Genomic DNA, 23,313 nt, shown 5'->3' with positions numbered 1-23,313 from the left:
AGGAGCATTATATAAATATTTGTCACATGAATAAGTGAATTTATCTGCATGTATTTTATGGGAACATACACATTTATGTATATTTTAATTTATAGCTCAAGTTATCAGCAAGTAACCTTGTTTCCGATGGTCAGGTCTATATTCCTTAGAACCTACTTAAATCCCTTAAGAACAGTATATACTACCTGATTCTCCAAGTATGGTACTAGTAGTTAATCAATTTTTCTACAGATAGAACCATGGGATGGCAGAGTAAGTAACCAAAGTGCAGGCAGGATTCTTCTGAATTGTATTTCTAGGTCAAGTTCGTAACAGCAGAAATGGCCCCCGGTGACTAGAATTCCAGGTGTGACTCGGATGCTGTAGGGAGGTTGGTGTCTATACAGGGAACCAGACATGCCCAGCAGTTGGGCAGATATGCAAGTTGAAGTGGGATCACAGGATGGGAGATCTCAGCCAATTAAGCTTGACGGGATCGGGACCAGATAGAAACAAAGCTAGATATGGTATGCCGAGGTGGAGAAATTGCCAAAACAGAGGTTGTGGGTGAGGTTGCAAACAGAGTTCAATTCAAAGAGACTTGCTAAACTGAGATGGGCTCATGCCAAATACAACCACCCATTCATTTCCTGCTAGGTGCATTCATTCGTTCAACATATCTGTGTCATTTACTCTGTGACAGCCACTGTGAAAATGTAAATATACTGATACCAACAAGGTGCAGTTCCAAGATAGTAAGCTGCGAACCAAGCTTCTCAGATGCATTAGCAGAGCTGTAATACAGTGTCACAGGTGGTAGGACCAGGTTCTGGTGGAAGACTCTGGGAAGCCATGACCAGGGCAAAAATGAGATGGTGAAGTTGTAGTTAGCAAGGTGGGGAGGGTGAGCAGCCAAGATAATCCTGCTCAAGGATATTATTATGGCTGAAGGTGCGAAAGAGCCTGGAGGAAGCTTATTCAGGAGCTGCACACACGCAGCCATAGCTGGATCCCGTGTGCGCCACTGAATAGTCCTCACTTTCTCCTAGGAGCAAAGAATTGATTCAGCCGGGGAGTGACATCATCAGATAGGTTTCAAAAACATCTGCTACAATGAACGTGTGACTAGCAGGAGTAGAGAAGTGTGAACAGTGGGACAAAGGAAAGCCGGACCAGGGACACGCTGCAGTGAAGGCAGGGATGTGAATGTGTTCAGCCAAACAGCCTTGGCTAGGACTCTGACCTGGGCAGCGGGGGGAGTGCCTCGCTTAGGAGGCAGACAAGCAGGAGAAGAGGAGTCAGTTTCCAGTGAGCTGAGTGGCAGAGCTAAATCCCCACACATCTGAGTCCCTTCTACTCGCTGGGCTCACTTCACGTTATCAAAATGAGCATGGCTCCTGTGGGAGTTTACGAGGATGTGACGTCTGGCTAGGATCCTCGCTGACTTGTCAACCAAGGCTTATTAAACAGCACATATGAACGCACAGCGTCCCAGTATGCCCTAGCTCCCGGGGCTCGTGTGTGCAGGTGGTTCATCTCTGTAGAAGCAATCATTCAGAGGGCAGCTATGTTCTAGCTATGTGCACTACTGTCTGTGCTGTCCTGTGCTGCCTAATGCAGTCGCTGCTCCTCGTCCTCATGGCTGCCACAGTTTCTTTTGTCACTAAATTCCTGTGGCTTCCTTATGTTTTTGCTCAGTCTTTGAGATTTTGCTTGGGAAGAAGTTAGATACCTAGGGAAAACTCCAGAGAAGTGGCTTTATATGGACACAGGCCTGGGAACTGTTTTTCCAAGCTCCAGAGTTTTGTAAGCAACCCCAGGGCTTTCTGGAACTCAAGGGATAATGCTGCAGTTACAGTAATAGATGTGATGGATCAAAGCTTTCCTTATGGTATTTGAGTCATACAACTTCATTTCATATCTGATGCTTGGCTTTCCCAAGCTGAGGTGTGAAATTCAGGTGTCAGCGATGTAAGTGGGGTCTACAGAAAGAAACCTAAAATGTTTAGATGGCTAAAATTAAACTCATAGGCTCAAGTCTAAGCCCACACATCCAGAAGACAGCATGTTGCTTATCTAATTAATCTACATTAGTGGGCCTGGAAGAAAGAGGAATTGACTTTAAACACTACTCTCTGATGGTTAATTAAAAGTCAAACAAAAGTTCTTGGAATTTTCACCTCCTCAGGGATACACAAGAATTAATAAAGTGATTTGGTATTCCTAGCCTGTTGTAAATAAAATATTTTTCAGATGTGTTAGTATCATTAATATCATGGTCAATAAAGATACAAATATTTTATATTTATTTCAGTCAATTAAACAACACCATGGTGAACCTGGCCCAGAATTAGTTTTATTCCAGAAACTTTTTATATTTTATGTTTTGTTTTGTTTTGTTTTAGCAGTACCTCATGCAGTCCAGGGGGGCCTGGAATTTTCCATGTAGCTGACAATAATCTTGAACCTTTGATCCTCCTGTGCTGAAATTACAAGCTTATGCCATCTAACTTGACTTACATTTTTAGTTTTGTTCAGAGAATGTCTCTTGCTCAATAGCAGGCAACCTCTAGCTCATTTGGCAACCTATGACACACTTAGCTAGCCAATGAAAAAATAATGCAACCTCCTCAGTCCACTGACACAAAAGAGAGATTGCCTTTGTGTCTTGCTTTTCCGTTACTGCGACAAGATAGCCTGACCAAGTCAAGTTAGAGAGAGATTCTTGAAGTCCTGGTTCCAGAGGGAGAGAGTCCATGATCATCATGATGGGTAGCATGGCAGCAGGTAGGCAGGCATGGCACTGGAGCAGTAACTGAGAACTCACATCTGATCCAGGAGCAGGAAGGAGAAGTGGGGGGGGAGCTTTTGAAACCTCAAAGCCCATCCCCGGTCATACATATCCTCCAACAAGGCCATCTCCTAAGTCCTTCTCAAACAGTTCTACCAAATGGAAACCAAGCATTCAAACATATGAGCTTATGGTGGGCCATTATCATTCAAAACACATATGTAAAAGCAAAATAATTCTAGCTTGCAAACCTTGAAAGCCTGAACCACTCACTGACAGCATTCTTAATTTTTTCGGTCAGAGTGGGAAAAAATTTTAGCTCACAGTTCTTAGCTCACAGTTAGTGCTAGAACCAGGATGAGGTCTGGCTTCTGAAGCACGACACTTGTCACCAGGTCACTGTGCAACAGCCACCCTTGTTTAGAATCCTCTAAAACCCTGAGACTGAACACACATTTCCAGCGAGCCACCTGGTAAGTGAGGCACAATTTTTATCACCCGTGGTACTTCATCAAGGACTTCTGCTTGGTGAACCTCCCGGGAGCACCACATCCAAAAAGCAGCAATTCACCCGCTCTGCCCACAGCCCTGCAGGCTGTGGCAGAGACCCACCAGGCAGCTCTGCACAGCATTCTGGAAATTTTAGAGACTGCATTGGGCCAGCTGCTCCGAGTCGAGCAAACCATCAGCTGTTCACTTCCAATTAGGAGTCAGGGTTTCTGCATGGTGGAGGTCCCGCTTGCCACATTCACAGACATGTGACTCAGTCATGTTCAATTATTCAAAAGCCACTTTTATTTCAGGCCCTGATCCATGCACAATGTTAGGAATATTGCTTTGTAATACAGGCAAAAGTTTGCCTATGAGCTGTCGTCAGCCAATATGCAGCTTATTTTCCCAGGATGGCCTTCGCAGGGGCGGCTAGAGTGGTGGTTGGACCTTTTCCTGAAAGCCAAGTCCTTGTGACATAAGCCTTCCTATTTGGCTTTGCAAATGGAAGTGGACAATTGGCCTCCGGGGTACTTCATGGTTCTGAAGTTTTGCTTTAATATACTATTTTTTTTTTTGCAATATTCTTCTCCATTATTGAAGTCTGTAAGGAACTGCAGAAACTTACAAAACCAACAAACAAACAAACAAAAAGAACACAACATAAGGATAAATAGTCACAACCTTTTAATTTGAAGAATTTTGGTCTATTTTTCATATACATGACTATGTCCTCTCTTTCGTCCCTCCCTTCCTCCATCTTTATTTCTCCATTCCTTCTTCCTTGTTCTCCTCTTTCACCTTCTATCTCCCTCTTCCATCCATTCTCCCCTCTTTTTTCGAAATTCTAGGAGTCTATAATAAGTACATGAAAGTGAAAACAAAGTTCTTTGCCCAAGATGCGGGTGTGATGACAGTTGCTTGAGAACATTTCTAAACTAATAGGCAGAGGAATGTGGCTTGGGGACTAGGCAAGCTCACACTCAGACCAGCTCCATACCTTCACAATTAGATTGCAGCTATAATGATAGGATGGACTGGACACTGCTTGCTGTGAAGCAAGAAGGCTTCTTCTCCAGGCGGGTGTCAGTAGTAATCCACATGCCTTGTTTCTGTTATGTCTTTCAGGCATCCGGTGAGAGCTGCATGCACAGGAGCTAGGTGCAAGCATGGACCTCAGTGACAGCTGGGCTTTGGAGGAAGGAAGCTGGCCTTCACATCCTGGGGCTCACCGTTTTCCCAACACCAGAGGGGGTATGGCCGCCTTTCATGTTGCTGATTCATTCGGTCTTTCTCATTCCTGCCCCTCACGGTGTCATTCTGTCTGTGTTTCATGCATGCCCACAACTGTTGGCTTTTCAAGGGCAGCTTGGGTGGAGACTACTGAACTTGGGCTTAGAAGTCCAACAGATCTAAGGTTGGATCCTCAATACACTTGTTATACCTGCGTTACCTTAAGGACAAATCGTTGCCCTGGGAGACTAGGATGAAGAACCTTTGCTTTTCAGAGTCTAGAAGGGGGCCATCAGGGTTGTGGTCTGCCATTTCCTGAGCCCTCATGCTCACCGGGTAGGATGGGAGTCAACATCTTTGAGCTCCCACAGTGTGTCAGGCATTGGGCTCTAGCTTTGCTACAAGAGGACAGAGCAGCCGGGGCTAACAGTGTAGGCTAGCTCCCTTCCCCCTTCTTTTTCTTTCTCTCTCTCTTTCTCTCTCTTTCTGTCCAATTATTGAATCAGTGGGTGCTTAAACGATGCAGGTGCTGAGATTTCTTTAGCATGGAGCATACCAATGTAAGAAGCGGAATGCTGACCCAGAGCTGTGGTCCTCTGTTGGGTTTAAGTCACCCTTCCATGCCCCCAGACTGATAAAGCTCTGTTGAAATGGCTGGAGCCACTGAAGAGATCTGAAATCCCGGAGGCCTAGCCTCCTGGTATTGCCCATCTGAGAACATCACTGAACATAGAGAAAATGCCAAACAACAGAAAGCTGAGAGAGCGAGGGCATGAGTGAGAGAACCCAGATAGACACTGGACTCATTATCACTCTGATATGCCCCATCTCTGAATACACACACAGAGTGAATACGGACAGTGTTTCTGTATTATAGCGTGATATCTTTTCCCACCAAAACTACCAGAGGGAACGCCTTTCCAGGAGTGGTTCTCAAACCTGTGGGGTTTGACCCCTTTGAGGGTCAATGACCATTTCACAGGGGCCACTTAAGACCATCAGAAAACACAGATATTTATACTAAGGTTCATAAGAGTAGCAAAATTACAGTTACGAAGTAGCAACAACAATAATTTTGTGGCTGGGTGGGGTCACAACATGAGAAACTGTATTAAAGGGTCAGGGTATATAGGAAGGTTGAGAATCACTGCACCAAAAGGAATGTCGTGTGCTCAGAGGGAGGAAGCCCTGGTGCAGCCTATTACAAAAACCCACAGATGTCTGCATCCAATGCCCACTCAGCCAATGGTCTGAGAGGCAGAGGGGAGAACAGGAGTCAGGAGACTCACTGCTGCCTTTGAAACCAGGTAACAGAATCAATTCTAGAATTTTAGAAGGGTAAGACTCCGTTACCATGGTGATATGGGTGTGGCCGTGCTTTTGTGACCACACCACCCCAGCTCTCTGTAGGCTCACACTGATCAGGACTCCCTGGGCCAAGGCCGGCCATAAGAAGGGAAGCAGAGCTGTGTTGAGGTTGCCCACAGGCGAGCCCAGCTCTCAGGTATGTGATGAGCTTTTGAAACTTCTGGTTGGGAAACTGGGTCTCTGTTCAGAGGATCAGTCTGCAGTGATGGAGACATCCAGGACAGAGGACACAGCCCAATGACAAGGACTCAGCCTGGCTGGAACTTGAGATTCCTTGTGGGTGACTGGTATTGGGGTGATCCTCAGAGGACCTGAGCAGGGGTTCAGGAAAGGTGCAAGTCCTAAAGGGAGTGAGTAGAGCCTGGGAAGACTGGAAACAGGAAGAGAAAACACATTCAGAGAGTAACTGTGCTAACCCCTCCATGGCAGAGCTAAGTCTGAACTGGAAAAACTACAAAAATTATTAATAAGCTATATACTGATTCCCAGCTAAGCCCTTTTTTTATAGATATAGACATCTCAAACAATCTTTACTGAAAAAAAAATATATATATATTCTCAGTTGATGAATGGAAAAACTAGGCCTGAAAGTGTTGAGAACTTGCCCGGAGTCATCCAGCTATAAATGGCAGAGCTGAGCCTAGAGCCTGGATAGTGTGCCAATCCAGGTGCCATAGGCCACCCCAGTCACTGCCCAACACCCTGCCTATGGAATTTGAGATTCCGGTGGTTCAGTGATGGCAACACAATTGCTTTGTAGAGAAAAGAACTCCTCTGAGCAGAGACAGAAAACACTGAAGTACTCAGGTGCTCACATCTGCTTCTGCTTAGGCATTGCAAGGCCAGCTTATCTGCTTGGACAGCATTCTCTGACCCCACCTCCACTGGCTGCTAGCAGCTTGGAAGCTCTGGGTGAGATTTGCATTTCTAGTGAAGTTCCCGGAAAAGTTGGAGTGTCAAGGCCTCAGGGCTCTGTTCTTAGCTCAGTGGCTCTGTTCTTGGCTTCTTGGAGTCCTCATTAAAATTGAGTCCCTGCCAGTAAGGCTCAGTCATCCTGAGTCACAGGCCTCCAGGCAGGTCCATCACACAGCTGCTCAGAGCTTCTCCAGGCTATTGGTTGGTGTGTGTGTGTGTGTGTGTGTGTGTGTGTGTGTGTGTGTGTGTATGAGAACTGGGGAGGTTAACTCCAGGAAGTTAACCTCAGAAGGCTCTCAACCCAGGTGTGTGTGTGTGTTGGTGGGGGTGATAAAGGAGTTTCCGGAGGAATGTCCCTCTCCTGGTTCTTACTTTCTACATGCTTTCAGATTCCTCAAAGGACCTGGACCAGTGGATTTTCAAACCTGTTTTCACTACCTGGAACTCAATTTCTGCTTGAAATTGTATGTAGTCACTGACACATAAAAACACGAGGAGGAGGACAGTGTTTGGCCACTGTCCTGGTCTGAGTTATATTACAATTTGGTCTGGCCTGGGCCACCATCTACCAAAACTGCCTCATGGTTTGGAATTTGGTGAAAGGTGAACTGGCCTTTCAGGGAACCCACAAAGCAGTTCCTCTTCTAGCTGTGCTCACTCAGCTATTTAGGGTGGAGGTAGGGGACTTCCCCCACACCCTGCTAGCATTCCTCCTTAGGGTAGAGGCAGGAAGAGTGGGAAGCCTTGCCTGTCAGCTTGAGGCAGGCAAAACACAGAAGGTCTGTGGTTAAGGTCTCCCTGCGGTCATCAAAACAGGAAGAGTTCCCTTCTGGTGCCAAGGGGCTAGGGAGAAGCCCAGTCTTGGGGGAGGAGGAAGGAAGTGGCCACTTCAGAATGCAGTGTATGAACTGCACTGCCTTTTTTTGTTATCCATTTCTGAAGTGATGTGGTCACAGTAGAAAGAGAGGAGGCAAGGGGATCATGAATTGAAGGTCTGTCTAGGTAGCTTACAACAGAGTTCAAGGCCAGTCTGGGATGCCTTGAAAGACCTTCTTTGTCTCAAACAAAACAATCCTCACTAGATTCTTGTGAGGTAGCTGTTCTTATGTCCACGTGTCAGATGAGCATGCTGAATCCAGAGGCATTGAGAGACCAAAAGATAAATTAGCAGCTATTATTAAGACCTGAAGTAGGTACCATAAAGAAGTCTAGTAATGCCCTGAGGGGAAGAGCCACCTCACTGTATTCTTTCCCCACCCACTAGAGATACAGTTGCTAGGAAACTGGACCATCCCCCTAAGGAGGGACACCTGGTCATTAATGGTCTGGGAACCTTCCTGTAGCCAATCGATTCAAAATGTAGCATTTTGACCAATAGATGCTTGCCAGGCAGGAATTGCCCCTGCCTTGGGCATGCTGGGAGGGACCAGAATCTATATATCACTCAACTAACCTGGGCGCAGCGCGCTCAGCTCCCACCGCTTTGGCAGTGGGGCTGTGTTGGCTCAAGCTGCAGCTTGTAATTTACAATAAAAAGAACCTCATGTATTTTCAGTGGAGTCTGTTTATTCCTGGTTTTTTGGGGTTCGAGAACTGGGCAGAACAGCATCTGGTGAAACTAGCCTCGTACAGCAAGCGGCAGCAGACCTAACATTTAGGCTCATGTCTTTATAGTCCAGGACTCTGTCCTGTCTGTTATTTCTCTGCCAGTTTCAAAGGTCACAGCCTTCAGCCTTTCCACTCCTCTGTGACTCTTGGTACTCTGTCTTGCACACCCCATGGGAACAGAAAAAAATAGTTCCATTATGCTCCATGTCCTGTTTGAATATGTTCTCCGCTTCCATTTTACAGAAAAGGGCATGGCATAGGGACGTTTGGGGTCCTACCAAGAAGAGTGGCAAAGCCATAGTGTGGGCCTCTGCCTGTCCCTGCCCCCATGGGCACACCATGCTGACTGCTAAGGTGACCTCTTGAGGAAGCCATGTTCATGTAGACAGAGGCAGGCACCCAGGCAGCCCATGGCATCTCTGAAAGAGTGGTTCTCCCTTGAGTCCAGGATGCTAAGGTGGGGAATGCAACCAGCGTGGCTGCTGTGTATTGGCACTCATACCACATTCCCTGTGTATTGTGTTTCTTGACGGCTCTGTTGCAGGTTGCGGTTACTGAAAGTTCATTTTCCCCTAATCTCAACTGGGGCTACTTGGTCTGATTTCTGTAGGTCCAGCTGAGCGGCAGCAGGAAGCGTTTCCTTTGCAGGGCCCTTTCTCCGTGTGTATTTTTGGAATCATTTTTCATTCTGGTTCGTGTCTGCATGTATCTTGTAGGAGCGTTGTAGCTCAGCCTGCTCTCATTTCCTTTGATACGGTGTTGAGTGAGGGACATTTTAAAGCATAATTTTTATACCATAGTTGACCAAGGGGCTGGGGGGAGGGGGACAGGCACACCCTTTTGCTTATATGTTTCAAGGGCATCTTGCTTTTGTTAGCAGTATCTCTTGTGTAGATACTTGGTATTGTAGAGACCTTACTTAGTGGTTTACCAGAGTGAATCCCTGCAGTTTCTGCCAAGGATTTTTTTTTCCAGATATACAACTTACTACCTCACCTATGTAGCTCATTTATTTCTTCTCAAATTTATAAAACAAACAAACACAACAACAAAACTTAAAGCAGTTGTCTGAGGTTTGGCTTTTATTTAAGGGGAGGGAAAGCCAACTGTTTTTTTCTTCCTCCTTTTCATCAAGGATCATGAAGCAAGAACTGTGCTAAAAGGGAGGAATAAAAGGATTGTGCTAAGGAGGAAAGTCAACCGGGCCAATTCATTCACCCCAGAAGGTGATCAGTCACCTATAGCTGTGTCTTCTTGATAAGAATAACAGCAACGAAACAAAACAAAACAAAACAAAACAAAACAAAACACCTCCTGGTGGGCTTGTGCCTGCACTACACTACTTGCTCAGCCTGCTTTTTATATAACCCAGGGCCACCTGCCCAAGGATGGCACTGCCCATAGGGGGCTGAGCCCTCAACTGCTAATCAAGAAAAAGCCCTCATAGACGTGCTTACATGCCAATCTGATGGAGGCAGATTTTTCTCAGTTGAGGTTCTCTTCCCAAGTGACACTAGCGTCTGTCAAATTGACAACAGTTATTTTTCCATGTGGCAATGAACAGTGATGCCACACCCCCAGGGCCCGGAGGAGAAAGCCTATCTCTCTAAGATACTACCTCTTTCTCTCCTCTGTGTACAGTGAGTCTTCCAACTCAAAGCTACTCATAAAAACCCTGTCTTGAAACTGGGTGGTGGTGGTGGCCACATGCATTTAATCCCAGGAGGCAGAGGCAGAATCAGGCAGATCTCTGTGAGTTCGAGGCAAGCCTGCTCTACAGAGTGAGTTCCAGAACACCCCCCTGTCTTTGGCTCTTCCTTCAAGCAGAGCCTCGTGACAGGCTTTCTGCAGCAGCAGGGCCTAGATCCTGCTGGTGTCCCGGGGACTGTGGTGATGGGCATTTTGCTAAGCACACTTCTAGCCATTCTAGAAAGCATTTGTAAGTTGTTCTTAGGTCTAGAAAGGGAGGAAGGCCCAGGGTAGCTGTGGAACCTCAATAGTGAGGAATAAATAAACGTTCTAGATCTCTTAGGCACAATCCTTTTAACATCTAAATTTGATTTAAAATTGCATAGCATTTGAAAAATGGGCATGCATGTTTTTTTTTCTGTGAGTTTTTAATATATTTGCTTGCTCTCTAAACAGAAAATAGCCATACCTCAGCTTACACTTGAGAATGAGGCAAAATAATTTAGAAACATGTTGCCTTTAATTTAAAGAGCATTCTTTACTTTACCTATAGAAATACAACTTACCCTTTTGAGTTAACTACACCAGACTTATTCTAAGAACTCATGTACACTTCATTCTTTGAGACAGGATCTTGTTATGTAGCTCAGGCTGATCTCTGACTCTGTGTGCAGCTCAGGTGGGCCTTCAATTTGGGATCCTCCTATTCTAGCCTTCTTAGTAATAAATTACAAATGCAAGCCACCACACACAGTTCATATACACTTTCAAATGTGTTCAAATGATAACTTTTGGGTTGTATTTCAGGTTGAGGATCGAGATTAGGATAGACGGGAAGCGGACTTTTATTGTTTGTACCTGTACAGACTGAATGTCTCTTTCCTGGATCCAGTGTTATGGTCTCATCTAATACAGATTATTTTTAGAGCTTCAGAAAATGAGAAATAGTAAGCTGTGAGGAGGGTCCTAAGCTACCTTCTAAAAGCCTGTTGGATCCGTCCTGCATTAAAGTGACAAATGGCTGTGAGATGCCATCCGTTTAGTCTCCTCTTAGGGAAAACCTTGCCCGAGCCACAGAAGGACTTTCTCTTTGCTGCTTTCTCCTATGTGTCCAGCTTTTTAATATTGCTGCCCTTGAACTATGAGCAGGGATTCCCTCTTGCTGTCCACAGAAGGATAGCCACTCTGTACTTGGGACACACACACTGGCGTGCTGTGAACCATTGTGAAGGAATGAAAAGCACCCAGCTGCCTGACATCATGTTCTGATCAGTTCACAAACCCCAAAAGACCAGGAATAAACAGACTCCACTGTAAATACATGAGGGTCTTTTTATTGTAAATTACAAGCTGCAGCTTGGGCCCACACCCCCCACCACTGAAGCGGTGAGAGCCGAGGGCCATGCTCAGGTTAGTTGGGTGATTTAAAGATTCTGGTCCCTCCCAGCATGCCCAAGGCAGGGGCAATTCCTGCCTGGCAAACATCTATTGGTCAAAATTATACATTTTGAATTGATTGGCTATAGGAAGGTTCCCAGACCATTAATGACCAGGTATCCCTCCCTAGGGGGATGGGCCAGTTTCCTAGCAACTAGTATCTCTAGTGGGTGGGGAAAGAATGCAGTAAGGTGGTTCTTCCCCTCAGGGCATTACTGGACTTCTCTACCCACCTAGTTCAGGCCTTAATAATAGCTGCTAATTTTTAATCTTTTGGTCTCTCGATCACACCTGCTCTGCTTCTCCCAACAACCTCCTGAGAAAAGTATTATCCTTGGGGGAGTGGGGAGTTGAGCCTTTGCAAGAGAGTTGTCATTCCTGAGAGAGTGTTCCCTTTATAATCGACAGCTAAGGTGTAAACATCATCCATAAACATCATCCTATCGTATAAGTAGTTGGCACATGGCCACAGGAGCCAACAAAGTCCTCTGCAGTGAAAACCCTTTTTAGAAAGTGATGGGAAAGGGGTAGAGAGATCGCTTAGAGGTTAAGTGCTTGTCAATCAGCTGTGAGGATCAGAGTTCAGATTCTCAGAACCCACCTAAATGCTGGTTGGGCACAGCAATCTGCCAGTGATTCCAGACTCAGAAACTGAGGAGGAGACAGGAGATTCCAGAGCAAACCAGCTAGTGAGACTAATCACATCAGTGAGCTCTGGGTTTGACTAAGACACCTTGCCTCATTGAATATGGTGGATGAATGATGGGGAATGATTGCTGACATCAACCTTGGTAAGGCACAGGCCTAGTGGGCTGGAAGGCAGGTCCAGCCCTGCAGGTGCATCCCTGGGCAGGCAGTAAGCTTCTAGGCAGTCAGTCACTGGGAGCTTCTGTTGGTCAGGCAGGCAAACCCTGGGAGTTCAACATCGAATCTCCAGAGAGGAGGGGAGCTCTCCCTCCCCAAGAATGAATGATGAGTCTTAGGTGGTCACAGTGGAAGGCTGATGGTACCATACAGCCACCTTTATTTCACATGAAATCAGGGCTTTATAAACTGTGGGCAGTGGGAGGGGTTTTGAGGGTGAACGTGTCTGATTTGCTGGGACTAGAGGTGCTAGGGATACTTGATTTACATATAGGAGTACAGTACCTCATTCACATGCAGTAGCACAGTCCTATCGTACGAAGAACACAGTACTTCGTTATTCTTAGTTATTCTATCTTTAAGTATAATTGAAGGTAACTTAGCACAGTGAGGTACAGCAAGGAATTCCCAGGTGCTTGCAGAGCAGGTTTCTTATCAGGAAAGGGTCCCAGCCTGTAACCTTCCCTAAAGGCTATGTGACATTCCTTACAAGACCTGGGGTTAGCAGATCAGGCAGAAAGAGAGACAGAGAAAGAGAGAGACAGAGACAGAGACATGTACACACACATACACACACAGATACACACACACACACACCAAGACACACACACACACACACACACACACACACACACACACACACACAGATCTGCTGAGAAAAGGGAGTCCACCATCAAAGACCAAGCACAGAAGCTATCTGGAAATATCAGGCTTCATCCTTATCCAGCAGAGTCCCACAGGTTGGCACTGCATGGCAAATTCCCAACTAATATAATCTTTGTTTGTTAGAGATGGGATTTCTCTTCATAGTCCTGACTAACCTCCAACTCATAATCCTTCTGCCTCAGCCTTAAAAGTGCTGGGATTACAGGTGTGCATCACCATGCCTGGCATGGCCATTATTTCAATTAATATATATATATATATATGTATATATATATGGTAATATATATATTTATACTTCTCCTTCATAAGATAGAAAATTGGAGTTGCATATTCCAGAAAAGTTTTTTAGTAGCAAATATTGAAACTGGAAAAATGTGTTCGCATTAGTTTCCAGCTAATTGGGAAATGCAAGTAACTGAAGTGCTGGGAGGAAAGTCCTTGATTTTCAGTTCATCCATTTATACAATAAATCAGGTCCACTGTGGGTCAGAGAAATTTGGCAGAACAGCTTGGCAGGCTCCAGGTCCTAATCACACCATGTAACATTTGTTTTCAGTCTGTCTGCAACAGCTTCCTGTTGCTATAACAAAGCACTGGAGACTGGGTGATGCATGGTAAAAGCGTACTTGCCTGGTGGTTCTGGAGGCTGGGAAGCCCAAGCCTATGTTGTGGGCATGTGCTCAGTATCTGATGAGGATCTTCCTGCTGCATCCTAACGTTGTGGAGGGTAACACGTGGGGATACAGCCCGAGCCAGCTCAGATTTAGTTCTTCTTCTTAAACCACTAATGCCACCATGAGAGCCCCACTCACAAGCTCACCAAATCCTAATTACTTCTCAAAGGTCCTCTGCAGGAACCCAAGATCCTGGGAGTCACAATTCCAATACATTGGCTTTGGGTTTTCATATTTAAACCATGTGGTGGTGGTGGGGGAGGCTGTTGCCATGCAACCAGCTTTCAGCCCAACTATTAGAATACAAACCAAGTACTAGAAACAACAGCCACCACTCCCCCTTCATTTGAACATATTTTGTGATGAGTGTCTTTCTTTCCATAACTGAAACTGTTAAATGAACAAAAAGATCCTATTGACCTGAGCTCTAAAGGCACATCATATCCAGTAATAACCAGTAACTCCTCAATCTTTACAACAGGCTGTCTCCCTTCTTGGATTACTGACAACAAGCAATAAAAATTTCCATTTTTTATAGAAAATAAAGTCTGGCTTAAACTGCCAGCAAATGGTGTGACTGCTGTTAGAACCAGGGTCTAACTGACATTGAAGGCCCTCATAAGGAGCAAGAGCAGCCCATGAAAGTGTCAGTGGTGAGACTATCCTTGACCTTGACTAGAGAGGACAGTTCAGCAAAGAAGTCAGTCAGAAACTTGTTGGCTTGCCTCTGAAATTTTAAAGGAGGAATGACCGTGACTGACACAGACCATGCTTTTGATGAATTCTATTGGAAAGGGCAGTTAAGAAATAAAGTGGCACCTGGACAGCAACATGAAATCAAAGAAGATAGGAATTAAGATAGGAATTAGCATATCTAACGCTCAATGGGAAGAGCCTAGGACAAAGGAAAGCATCGGTTTAGATGGGAGAGGGGAAACCATGTCAATTGGGTCTGGTCCTCAATGGAACTGGCCTTCTATTGGGGTTAGGAGGGCAGGAGAGAAAATACACCAGGAAAATGTGGAGTGGTTGCTAGGCTGTATAGCAGAGATTGTGGATTTGAGGGTATGAGAAATGGAGACCTCCATTTCATAATAAGAGCACCACCAGAGGCTGAGAGTGGCTAAAGCCATGCAGTTTATGTTTCCATGCCCTGCATCAGCCCCACGTGGCGGGCATGCTGATCGCGCCAGCAGATTTGAAAGCTTAGTGCAATGAGCCTCCTCCTCCCTTCCCTCTCTGCTGTGGAGTCAGAGGAGATGACCTCACATGGCATCCAGGTCTTGTTTTTCTCTTTGTCACGTATGTTTGCCTGTTTCTCAACAAAGCCATCTGTAGGATCATCTCAACATTTCACACCCTGTTTACTTTGAGCTCATCAGGCACACGACCCTGTCACAGCTTCAGGTCATTAGGCAAGCCTGGCTGTTAATTTTCTATTCTAAACTTACAGTTTGGGGCTGGTGGCGGTGGGGAGCATAGTGTAGCAGAATTTGCGTGCATGCAAGTGTGTGTGTGTATGAACGGCTAATGGAGCACATGTTAGCAGGGCTCTAGTGTTTTATGTTCATTTGTAACTGGCATAAACTGTCTTGAGGCACCTTTGAAAATGAACCATCAGACAAATAAATGAAAATTATAGCAATGAACCTGAGAGGAGGGTCAAGATGGAATGGAGGTCATGAGGAGAATAGGGGACAGAGAAAAGACCCTGGGACGCTTCATTTAAATTCTGGTAGAGGCAATGAGACATCAGACCATAGGTATGGGATGTTGGGCCTTGACATTAGGGATGGTGTTACTAATGACAACAGGGTGCTTACTGGGGAGAAGGTCCAGGATGAGAGAGAATGTCAGAGAGCTGAGTGGAAGGTGAGAAGAACCCACTATGTACAAATGGAGAAGCTCAGATGAACCACAGGAGTGACTGAGGGGAGTAACAGCAGGCCAGATGGGAACACCTTCCAAACAGGGGTCACAGTTACTTAAGGGTCTGTACATGCCCAAAACGTGTAGGAGCAACATGGAATATGGTCTATGATTGTCAAGAAGGGCCAGGGTCAGACAGCAAGAAACTCCAACATCTTCAGAGAGAAGGCTGAAGAGAGCAAGAGAAGCAATCTTGCTGCTGCTGAGAGCAAACGTGAGGGTCTTGGGGTGTGTGTGAAAGGGGTGGAGTGATGGGTAAACAGCATTCACACATAATCAGTTCTTGAGTTAGGATTCCATCATCAGTAACAGGGCAGGCTAAAGAATGGCTGCCAGGATGGGGGAGGAGAGCCTCTTCCACAGTGTTATGTAACCAAAAGCTTAGCATGAAAAACGGGGAGCTGACAATTTACAGGGCAACACTTTGACCCATGGGGCCTCGGGAAGTTGCAGCTACTGCTCTGGCCCATAGAAAGCCCCAGAAGCACTGAACTGTCAACCGTCAGTCATTTAAGAAAGAAGAGAGCTGGGCAACATGGTGCAGTCCTGTAGTCCCAGCACTCAGATGGTAGAGGAGGGAGAATCTCTGTGAGTTCGAGGCCATCCTGGTCTACAAAGTCCAGCCAAAGCTACACAGAGAAACCCTGTCTCAAAAAAACAAAAACAAAACAACAACAACAACAAAAAACAAACAAAAAAAGAAAAAAGAAAGAAAAGAGAGAGGGCCAGACTCCCTCCCTCTTCCCCTCTCTGTCACTGCTAGGTAGAAAGAGGGGGTCATCTGCTGTGGGGACTCTTGTCTGTGGAGCTCCTCAGATTCCAGACATGAGGCCTGTCCTGGCAGAGCCATCACAGTCACTCATTGGGAAATACATCTACCCACACTATAGGACTCAGTGATCTGAACATGGTAATTCCCATAGCCAGCTGCAATCCACAACACTCAGCCGGGCATTCTGTACTTGAAACCAGTCAAGGTATGATAGAGAAACAGGCTGTTCTCTCTCTCTCTCTCTCTCTCTCTCTCTCTCTGCCAAGTTACTCAGCTCCTGCGTCCCTGCCCATGAAATGGAGACCAAATTACTTAACCTATTTAAACCAAGTGGGCTTTTCGGGAAAGCCTAATGCTCAGGCTACAGCTGGAATGCCTGTTAAAAAGGATGGGTGGAGGAGAGGGGATGGGAATGCCTGTTTCCAAAACAGCACCCAGCTCTGAAAAATTCTCTCAGGAGCCCTGGGCACTGGGAGGAGGGCAGACCCGATGTAGAGGAGCAGGTGATCCTTTCAGAGCTGTCAAGGTTCTAATTTTTAATCGATGGACAAAAGGGTAGGGGTGAGGGAGGACAGCCTCTATCAGAGACTGGGGAGTCGGCGCCACCCGTATCTCGTGATGGCCATGGTAGCCTAGCAACGGGCGGGGATGCACGCAGGCCGTAGGGACACGGTGGGCGCAGCTTTCCTCACGGCCGCTGCGCGTCCATGAGCGTCCGCAATCCCGAGAAAACTTTGGGGTTTCTGTGAGTTGGGGTGTCGGCACCAGGCCCGGTGGACCCAGCGATGCTCCCCGGGGGTTGAGGGCAGACGACGGGGTTGCAGTCCTGCTCCCCAGGAGCTGCGCGACCCCAACCTGCGGAAAGTTGGTGCGCACCTGCGGGCTTCTGGATGAGTGCCCCTACGCCGAACCCGAATGGTTCCCCAAGTTTCTTTAGCGAGTCCCCACACTCAGTGGATTAGGCGGTCCGAATCCCATGGGGATCCAGGTTCACCCAGTCTAATCGCCAGACAGAGAGCCCCGAGCTTTTTTCAAAGGGACCCGAGCTCTCCGGGATGCCTGCGTGGTCGCAGCGACTCAGTTTTTGTTTTCTGCTTTCCTTTTTCCCCCAGACAGTGATTTTGTGGACGCCACTCCCGCGCCTTTCAGCCCGGAGGATTTGGGTAAGTCTGCCTTTTCCCTTTTCTCCCCACTACCAGCATTTCCGCCCCAGAACCGCGGGGTTCCACAGGGAGTCGGGTGGATGGAAAGAGACCAGGGGACATGCCTGGGTGCAGGCTGCCTTCTCTAGGATTGACCTCTTCGTGCCGCCAGCCTTTGCTTGGCGGAGCATTTTAAGAAATGGCTCACAGACATGTGTTGCCCTCAGAACAATTGCTACTTGCAGCACCACAGACTTCCAATCCTGGCTCCTGTGAGCATCCCGAACTCCTGCCCAGGATGTTGCTGGTGTCTGCTTCTGTCTTGCTAAGTACCTGTGGGAGAAGGACTCTGCATGGGTATTCTTTCTCTGGGAGCAGCTGTGTAGTCATTAAATTATAGGTCCTAGGGGCCCCTCTCCTCCCTGGTATTCACTTATTTAGTCTGTAGGCATTGGGAATGGAACACTGCTTCCTCCCGTGTCCGTGGCTAGGGACGGAGACAAATGTCCCTGTGTGAAGGGAAGGCAGTTTCGCACCCCTGTACCCAGTTTCCCTTGGTGGTCTGTAGTGAGCTCTTTTCTCTTGCTTTGCTCTCAGCATTGGTTCAGTTGCTAGCAACCTGGTTTGCCAAGCTCGCTTGGTTGTTCGCTTTATCACCAGATGCGGTGGTGCCTTGAAATAAAAAGATTTGAAGGGATAAGGTGGCAATAACTGAGAAGAGATATTACCCACAGCGGTATTTGTCCTTCTCAGCCAGAGAGTGGGGGGTGGGGTAGGGGGTGGGGCTTGCCTTGTCCTGGGATATGTGTTTTTATGAAGCACCTTAGCAGTGGAAGTGAAATTACACCCTCTAGCCACATCTTACATTCACTTCTTAGAGCCAAGCATTCAAAATAGGTCAGAAGGGTAGACATGGTGACTCAAGCCTGAAATCCCAGAGCTTCAGAGGCTGAGACAGGAGGATCACTGTGAATATGAGGCTAGTATGGACTACAGAATGAGACCTTGTCTCCAGAATAAGAAAAGAAAAACAAAACAAAAACAAAAACAAAACAAAACAAAACCAGTCAGCCAAACAAAAGGTCTGGCTACCAAGGCTGCATCCTGAGATAGGGGGACTACTTTGTGCAGAAAATGGTTCACACGTTGTTAAGGCTGCTGCATCTCTGTAGATGGAATCTCATCTTGAGCAAAGCTGGTTTTCCCAGTCACCATGCTGAATCCTTTTCTTAAATGTAAATGATGTGTAAGCCACTTTCCAGAAGTGGTTTGTTAGAGGGAGGGGTCATGTTTTCCACATGTGTTCTTTCATACTGATGTCACCCACACCCCATGCCACACCATGGCAGATGCTATTCATCCCTTCATGTTGGAGATGGGCAGCGCTCAGAGGAAGCTGGCATCCAGCTAGGAGGAGTCTGTGCTGAATGTCTCTGAAGGCCCAGGTGCTGGGTCGGGTCCTCTCTCATCTCCCTCTGGGATTAACAGACTGGACTGCCCTGCCGGAGGCACCAATAAACCTGGGCATCTCCCCAAATAGACAGTAAACACTGAGAAAATACCCCTCCCTTTTCTGTTTAATTTAGAGTACAAAATAACCTTTCTTCTTCTTCAGCTCTCCTGAGGCAAGCCAGTTTTCTCAGGCGGAGCTGAGGGCTGAGGGAGGCTTTTCTGTTTGGGCTGCAAACAACAATAGTAACAGTAACAAAAGCCATCTGTGGGGCTGGGCGGTTTGTAAGGTTCTGATTACGCCCCTGGGCTTCAGCTTTCTTAAATTGCTGTGAGGGCTGGAAGCTTCGGTATCCTTTGGATGTGTTCATGCTCCAGGCTCGTTGAGTACCCAACGTCTCCCAGGGGTTTGTTCTCCCCGACAGACCTGCTCTCTGGATGAGCTTGCATTCTTTCCACACGATTCAGGTCAAAGGGAGTTCCTGTTTCTCCTTTGGGAAGGAACATGACAGTTTCTGGCACCATGCTTGGGCACCGCAGGGAAAACACTGCCCCAGGAGCAATGAGCAGTGCTTTCTGGTGCAGAAGTTCAGATCTGGCTAGAGGGAAGGGAAGTGGGGGGAGGAGAACCATTTCTCTACCCACCACCCTTTTGTCACTGACTGGGTGGGCTGCCCACGCCAAGTGATTGTCCTAGTCTATGCAGGTCTCAGCTGGTTGTCCTGCCATCTAACTGAATCATGCAGCTTCTTACCAGACTTGGCAGGGTATGGGTTCAGTCACACAAGGCTGTTTCCTCTTCAGCTGCCAATTGCAAACAGTGCTTCCACGCTTCCAAGTGGAATCACTTGACAACAAATTGAAGGTTCCCACAACCTTTTTCTCTAAGTTCAGTAATAGCCAACAGAACTACATGGGATGTTTCGGTTTTATTTGTTAGGATATTATAAAGGATATAATGAACAGCCAGCGGAAGAGCCACACAGGGCAAGATATGGAAAGGTCCTTAGCGTAGGGCCATCTGAGGTGTGATGGCCAACTCAGAATCTCTCTAAACTTCATGTAGTGTTTTTAGAGAGTCCCCATTTTTGTGTTGGCATGATAGGGACAATCCTCAGCAGATGGTGACTATATTCATTCCTCTTTTTTTGGTTGCTGTGATAAAACACCATGACCAAGGAAACTTAGCAGGAAGGGTTTATTTGTACTTACAGTTCTTGAAGGGGGGTCCATAATGGTGGGGGCGGAGGCTGCTGGAGCAGAAATCTCAGATCACATTTCCATCCGCATGAAGGAAGTGGAGAGCAAGCTAGAGGTAGGATGAGGCTCAAAACTCCCCAAACCTACCCATGTATTCCCTTCAGCAAGGCTCTATGTGTGAAAGCTTCTGTAATGTCACCAGCTGGGGACCAAGTACGCAAGCCCACGATCCTGGGGATGATGTTTCTTTTGTTCGGACCCCCTGACCTGATCTCAGTCCCCAGAAGTCAGGATGGATGCAAGGAACTGAGAAGAGCTGCACCCAACCCAATGTTCCCAACTTCTGAAGCAGGGCTGTTCCTGACAGTTAGACACCTCTGTAGCTACCTAGGAACTTTCAGCTTCTGTCACTCATCTGCTTAGAACAAACAGGAAGGGATTTGTCACCTCTCAGAAAATCCCAAGGGCCCTTAGAAACTGTCCCCAAAAATGTACATTTATTATTCCTTATCACATCACAGAGGTCCTTCATCACTTGGTTTAGATTATTTTTTTATTTTTATTTTTTGTCCATTTCGAAGACTCTTCTTTATTACACTTGAACGATGGAATTGATTCCATCAAATGTTCCATCTAGTAACTAAATGATTTTATTTTCTGTCTCTCTGTACCTTATCTAGCATCCAAATCTATCAGTTGAGGATGGTGATGAGGTCAATGAACTATTTAGTGACTTGTCCCTAGGATGGTGTGTTGAATAGTTTTCCATCTGAGGTCTTTGGTGGCAAACTCACTACTTTGTTGGAATGTACTGGAAAGCCAGTTCTGCCTCAGAATTTTTATGTCAATCTACTGACAAACTCAGAGTTACTCTCACTGTTGCAGTTGGCAGGTTTCTCTAGTGAAATTAAGTCACACAAACAAAGAGTTTCAGAAAGGGCAACACAAAAAGGGATGTATCTGCTGATGACTGTTCCGTGGTCGGCTGAGATGATGGAGGGTCCAGACATCACGCCCTCTCTCCTGTTGGGGTACTGTTCTGTATGGGTGGGGAAGGGAAATTGCCTTCCTGCAGCCTTCACTAGGTGAGTTGTATGGCTCTTTATGGGAGAGGGTAGACAGTGTATGGGAGATGTAGGAGGAACCTAGAGGTCACCATGTCTGCCCTTGTACCTACCGATTACATTTCTTCTTGCGGTGACAAAATGCCCAATAAAAGCACTTTAATATAAGAAGGGCTTGCTTTGGCTCAGTTTGAGAGGATGCAGTAGATTATGGTAGGGAAGATGTTGGGAATATGAGGCAGCTGGCCACATGGACACATAGTGAGGAAGCAGAGAGTGGACAGGAAATGGCCCCTGATTATCAGACTTCAAGACACAGGGACAGTTCCTCCAGTGAGGCTCTGCTTCCGTGACATTCCAAAACAGCACCATGAGTGGGCCCACGTGCACCTACATGTAAACCACAGCGCTCTGCTTAACCACCTGTAAGTGGCTCTCCTGGAGACGAGGCCTTTGGTCCAACACAGATATGCATTCCCCCATCTGCTACAACGTTCCAGTTGTGTTGGCTGGTTCCTTAGTTCCCTTAGTTCCCTCTACCTGAGTGTCCTTTCTCCCTCTTCTTCTTTCCCCCTGTAACTTGGATCCTTCCTTCAACTCTGTTTCCACGTGCCATACCCTCCAAGGATAGTTATTTTTCTATTGCTGTGAAGAGATACCATGACCAAGGCAACTAACAGAAGAAAGAGTCTCTTGGGACTTACGCTTTCAGAGGGTGAGTGCATGACCGTACCAAGTGCACGGCAGTAAGCAGGCAGACAAGATGCTGAAGCAGAAGCTCAGAGCTTACATCTGACCCACAATCAGGAGGCAGAGGTAGGTGGGAGGGGAAGGAGACTGAGAGGCTGGTAATGGCATGGGCTTTTGAAACCTCTAAGTCTACCTCTAGGCCCACACCTCCTCCAACAAGGCCACACCTCCTAATTCTTCTGAAACATCCAAATATCTGAGTCTATGGGAGCCATTCTCATCAGATCACTGAGTAACAGTTCTTAGCTTTGGCTGAACATTAACATCAAAATCATTTCCAATCTTGAAACCAGTTCATAATTCTTCATTCCTATAACACAACCCTTGGAGAGGAGGGGAGACCCGATAATCAATTTCGTTTTGCTTTGTTGCTTTGTGCAGTCCAATGTGCAGGCCAAGTTGCCATCACTACACAGATTGGGGCTGCTCCTTCATCTTTACAACAGTGCTGGGAATATACAAATCCTTAATTAATGCTTATTGAATAGGTGTGGGGAGGATGAGTCGCCCTGTAGGGCTTCCTTATCAGGTAGTTCTAGATCCTTAAGATCTCTAGGTCTCTAATATGCAAAAGTGTCATGGGATAGTGCTGCGGGTGGTAACCAGGTCATGTGGTTTTCTTCACTTTTGTTGTCCCCTTGGTTGGGTTAAGAGATGCTTAGGGCGTTACTGAGCAACTCTAGGATGTGCCTAGAGAACATTTTAGCATTAGTACCATCCTGTGGATGGGGTCCCCAACTGGATCAAGCAGGAGGTGGAGCAAGCCAGATGAGCCTTTTTCTGCTTCCCCTCAGCTGAGATGTAAGCAAACAGCTTCAGCCAACATGTCTTCCCATCTCGATGGGACAGAGAGAACTGCATTCTTGATGTATGATCTACTATCTGTCTTCTTTGTTCCTTCCTTGGGATTATCCATGTTCTTCTGTATCTTTATAACTGATGTTTTAGAACATTAATGTGTTAGTGCGCAGGAATACAAACTTATTTTAGAAAAGTTGGACATAGTGAAGAAGCCCACTGGTACCCAAAGCAAACTTTACCCCATTCTCTGTTTCCTGATTGTTTGTCCTGTGTGGTGGCTTCTTGCTACAGCATCCTGGGTGAGCCCTTTTGCTGGCATCTTCTCAGGTCCTGTGAACTGCCCTGCATGAGGTTCCTGAGAACAGGCTTCTTGGGAGCCATCAGCATGAACTCCCCCTGGGCCAGTGTATCATGAGAAAGGGTTTTCTCATGCTTTTCTTGCCTCTCTTACCCAGGCAGGAAATGTGGGACCTTTGGGGGGTGGGGGGTGGGG

The 23,313-nt window shown here is 46.6% G+C and overlaps 1 protein-coding gene across 6 annotated transcripts in view; it reads left to right on the top strand.

Annotated features, from left to right (window-relative positions):
* The window catches only part of Amotl1 (angiomotin like 1), a 113,447-nt gene that overhangs the window by 10,802 nt on the left and 79,332 nt on the right, over positions 1–23,313 (top strand). For 2 of the 6 annotated variants that reach the window (XM_060369452.1, XM_060369445.1), the window contains exons 1-2: positions 16,812–16,917; positions 17,527–17,577. In XM_060369452.1, coding sequence (XP_060225435.1) covers positions 16,821–16,917; positions 17,527–17,577 — 148 coding nt within the window. In that variant the 5' untranslated portion in view covers positions 16,812–16,820. Of the gene's footprint in view, positions 1–4,387; positions 4,514–16,811; positions 16,941–17,095; positions 17,283–17,526; positions 17,578–23,313 lie in introns of those variants that run through there. The other 4 variants (XM_060369456.1, XM_060369468.1, XM_060369477.1 and 1 more) reach the window with 4 other exon arrangements.

This window comes from Meriones unguiculatus, chromosome 1, assembly GCF_030254825.1.
Source record: "Meriones unguiculatus strain TT.TT164.6M chromosome 1, Bangor_MerUng_6.1, whole genome shotgun sequence".
In the NCBI taxonomy this organism is placed as follows: domain Eukaryota; kingdom Metazoa; phylum Chordata; class Mammalia; order Rodentia; family Muridae; genus Meriones; species Meriones unguiculatus.
Note: the sequence above shows the minus strand (reverse complement) of the source record. Positions and strands in the feature narration are given on the sequence as shown.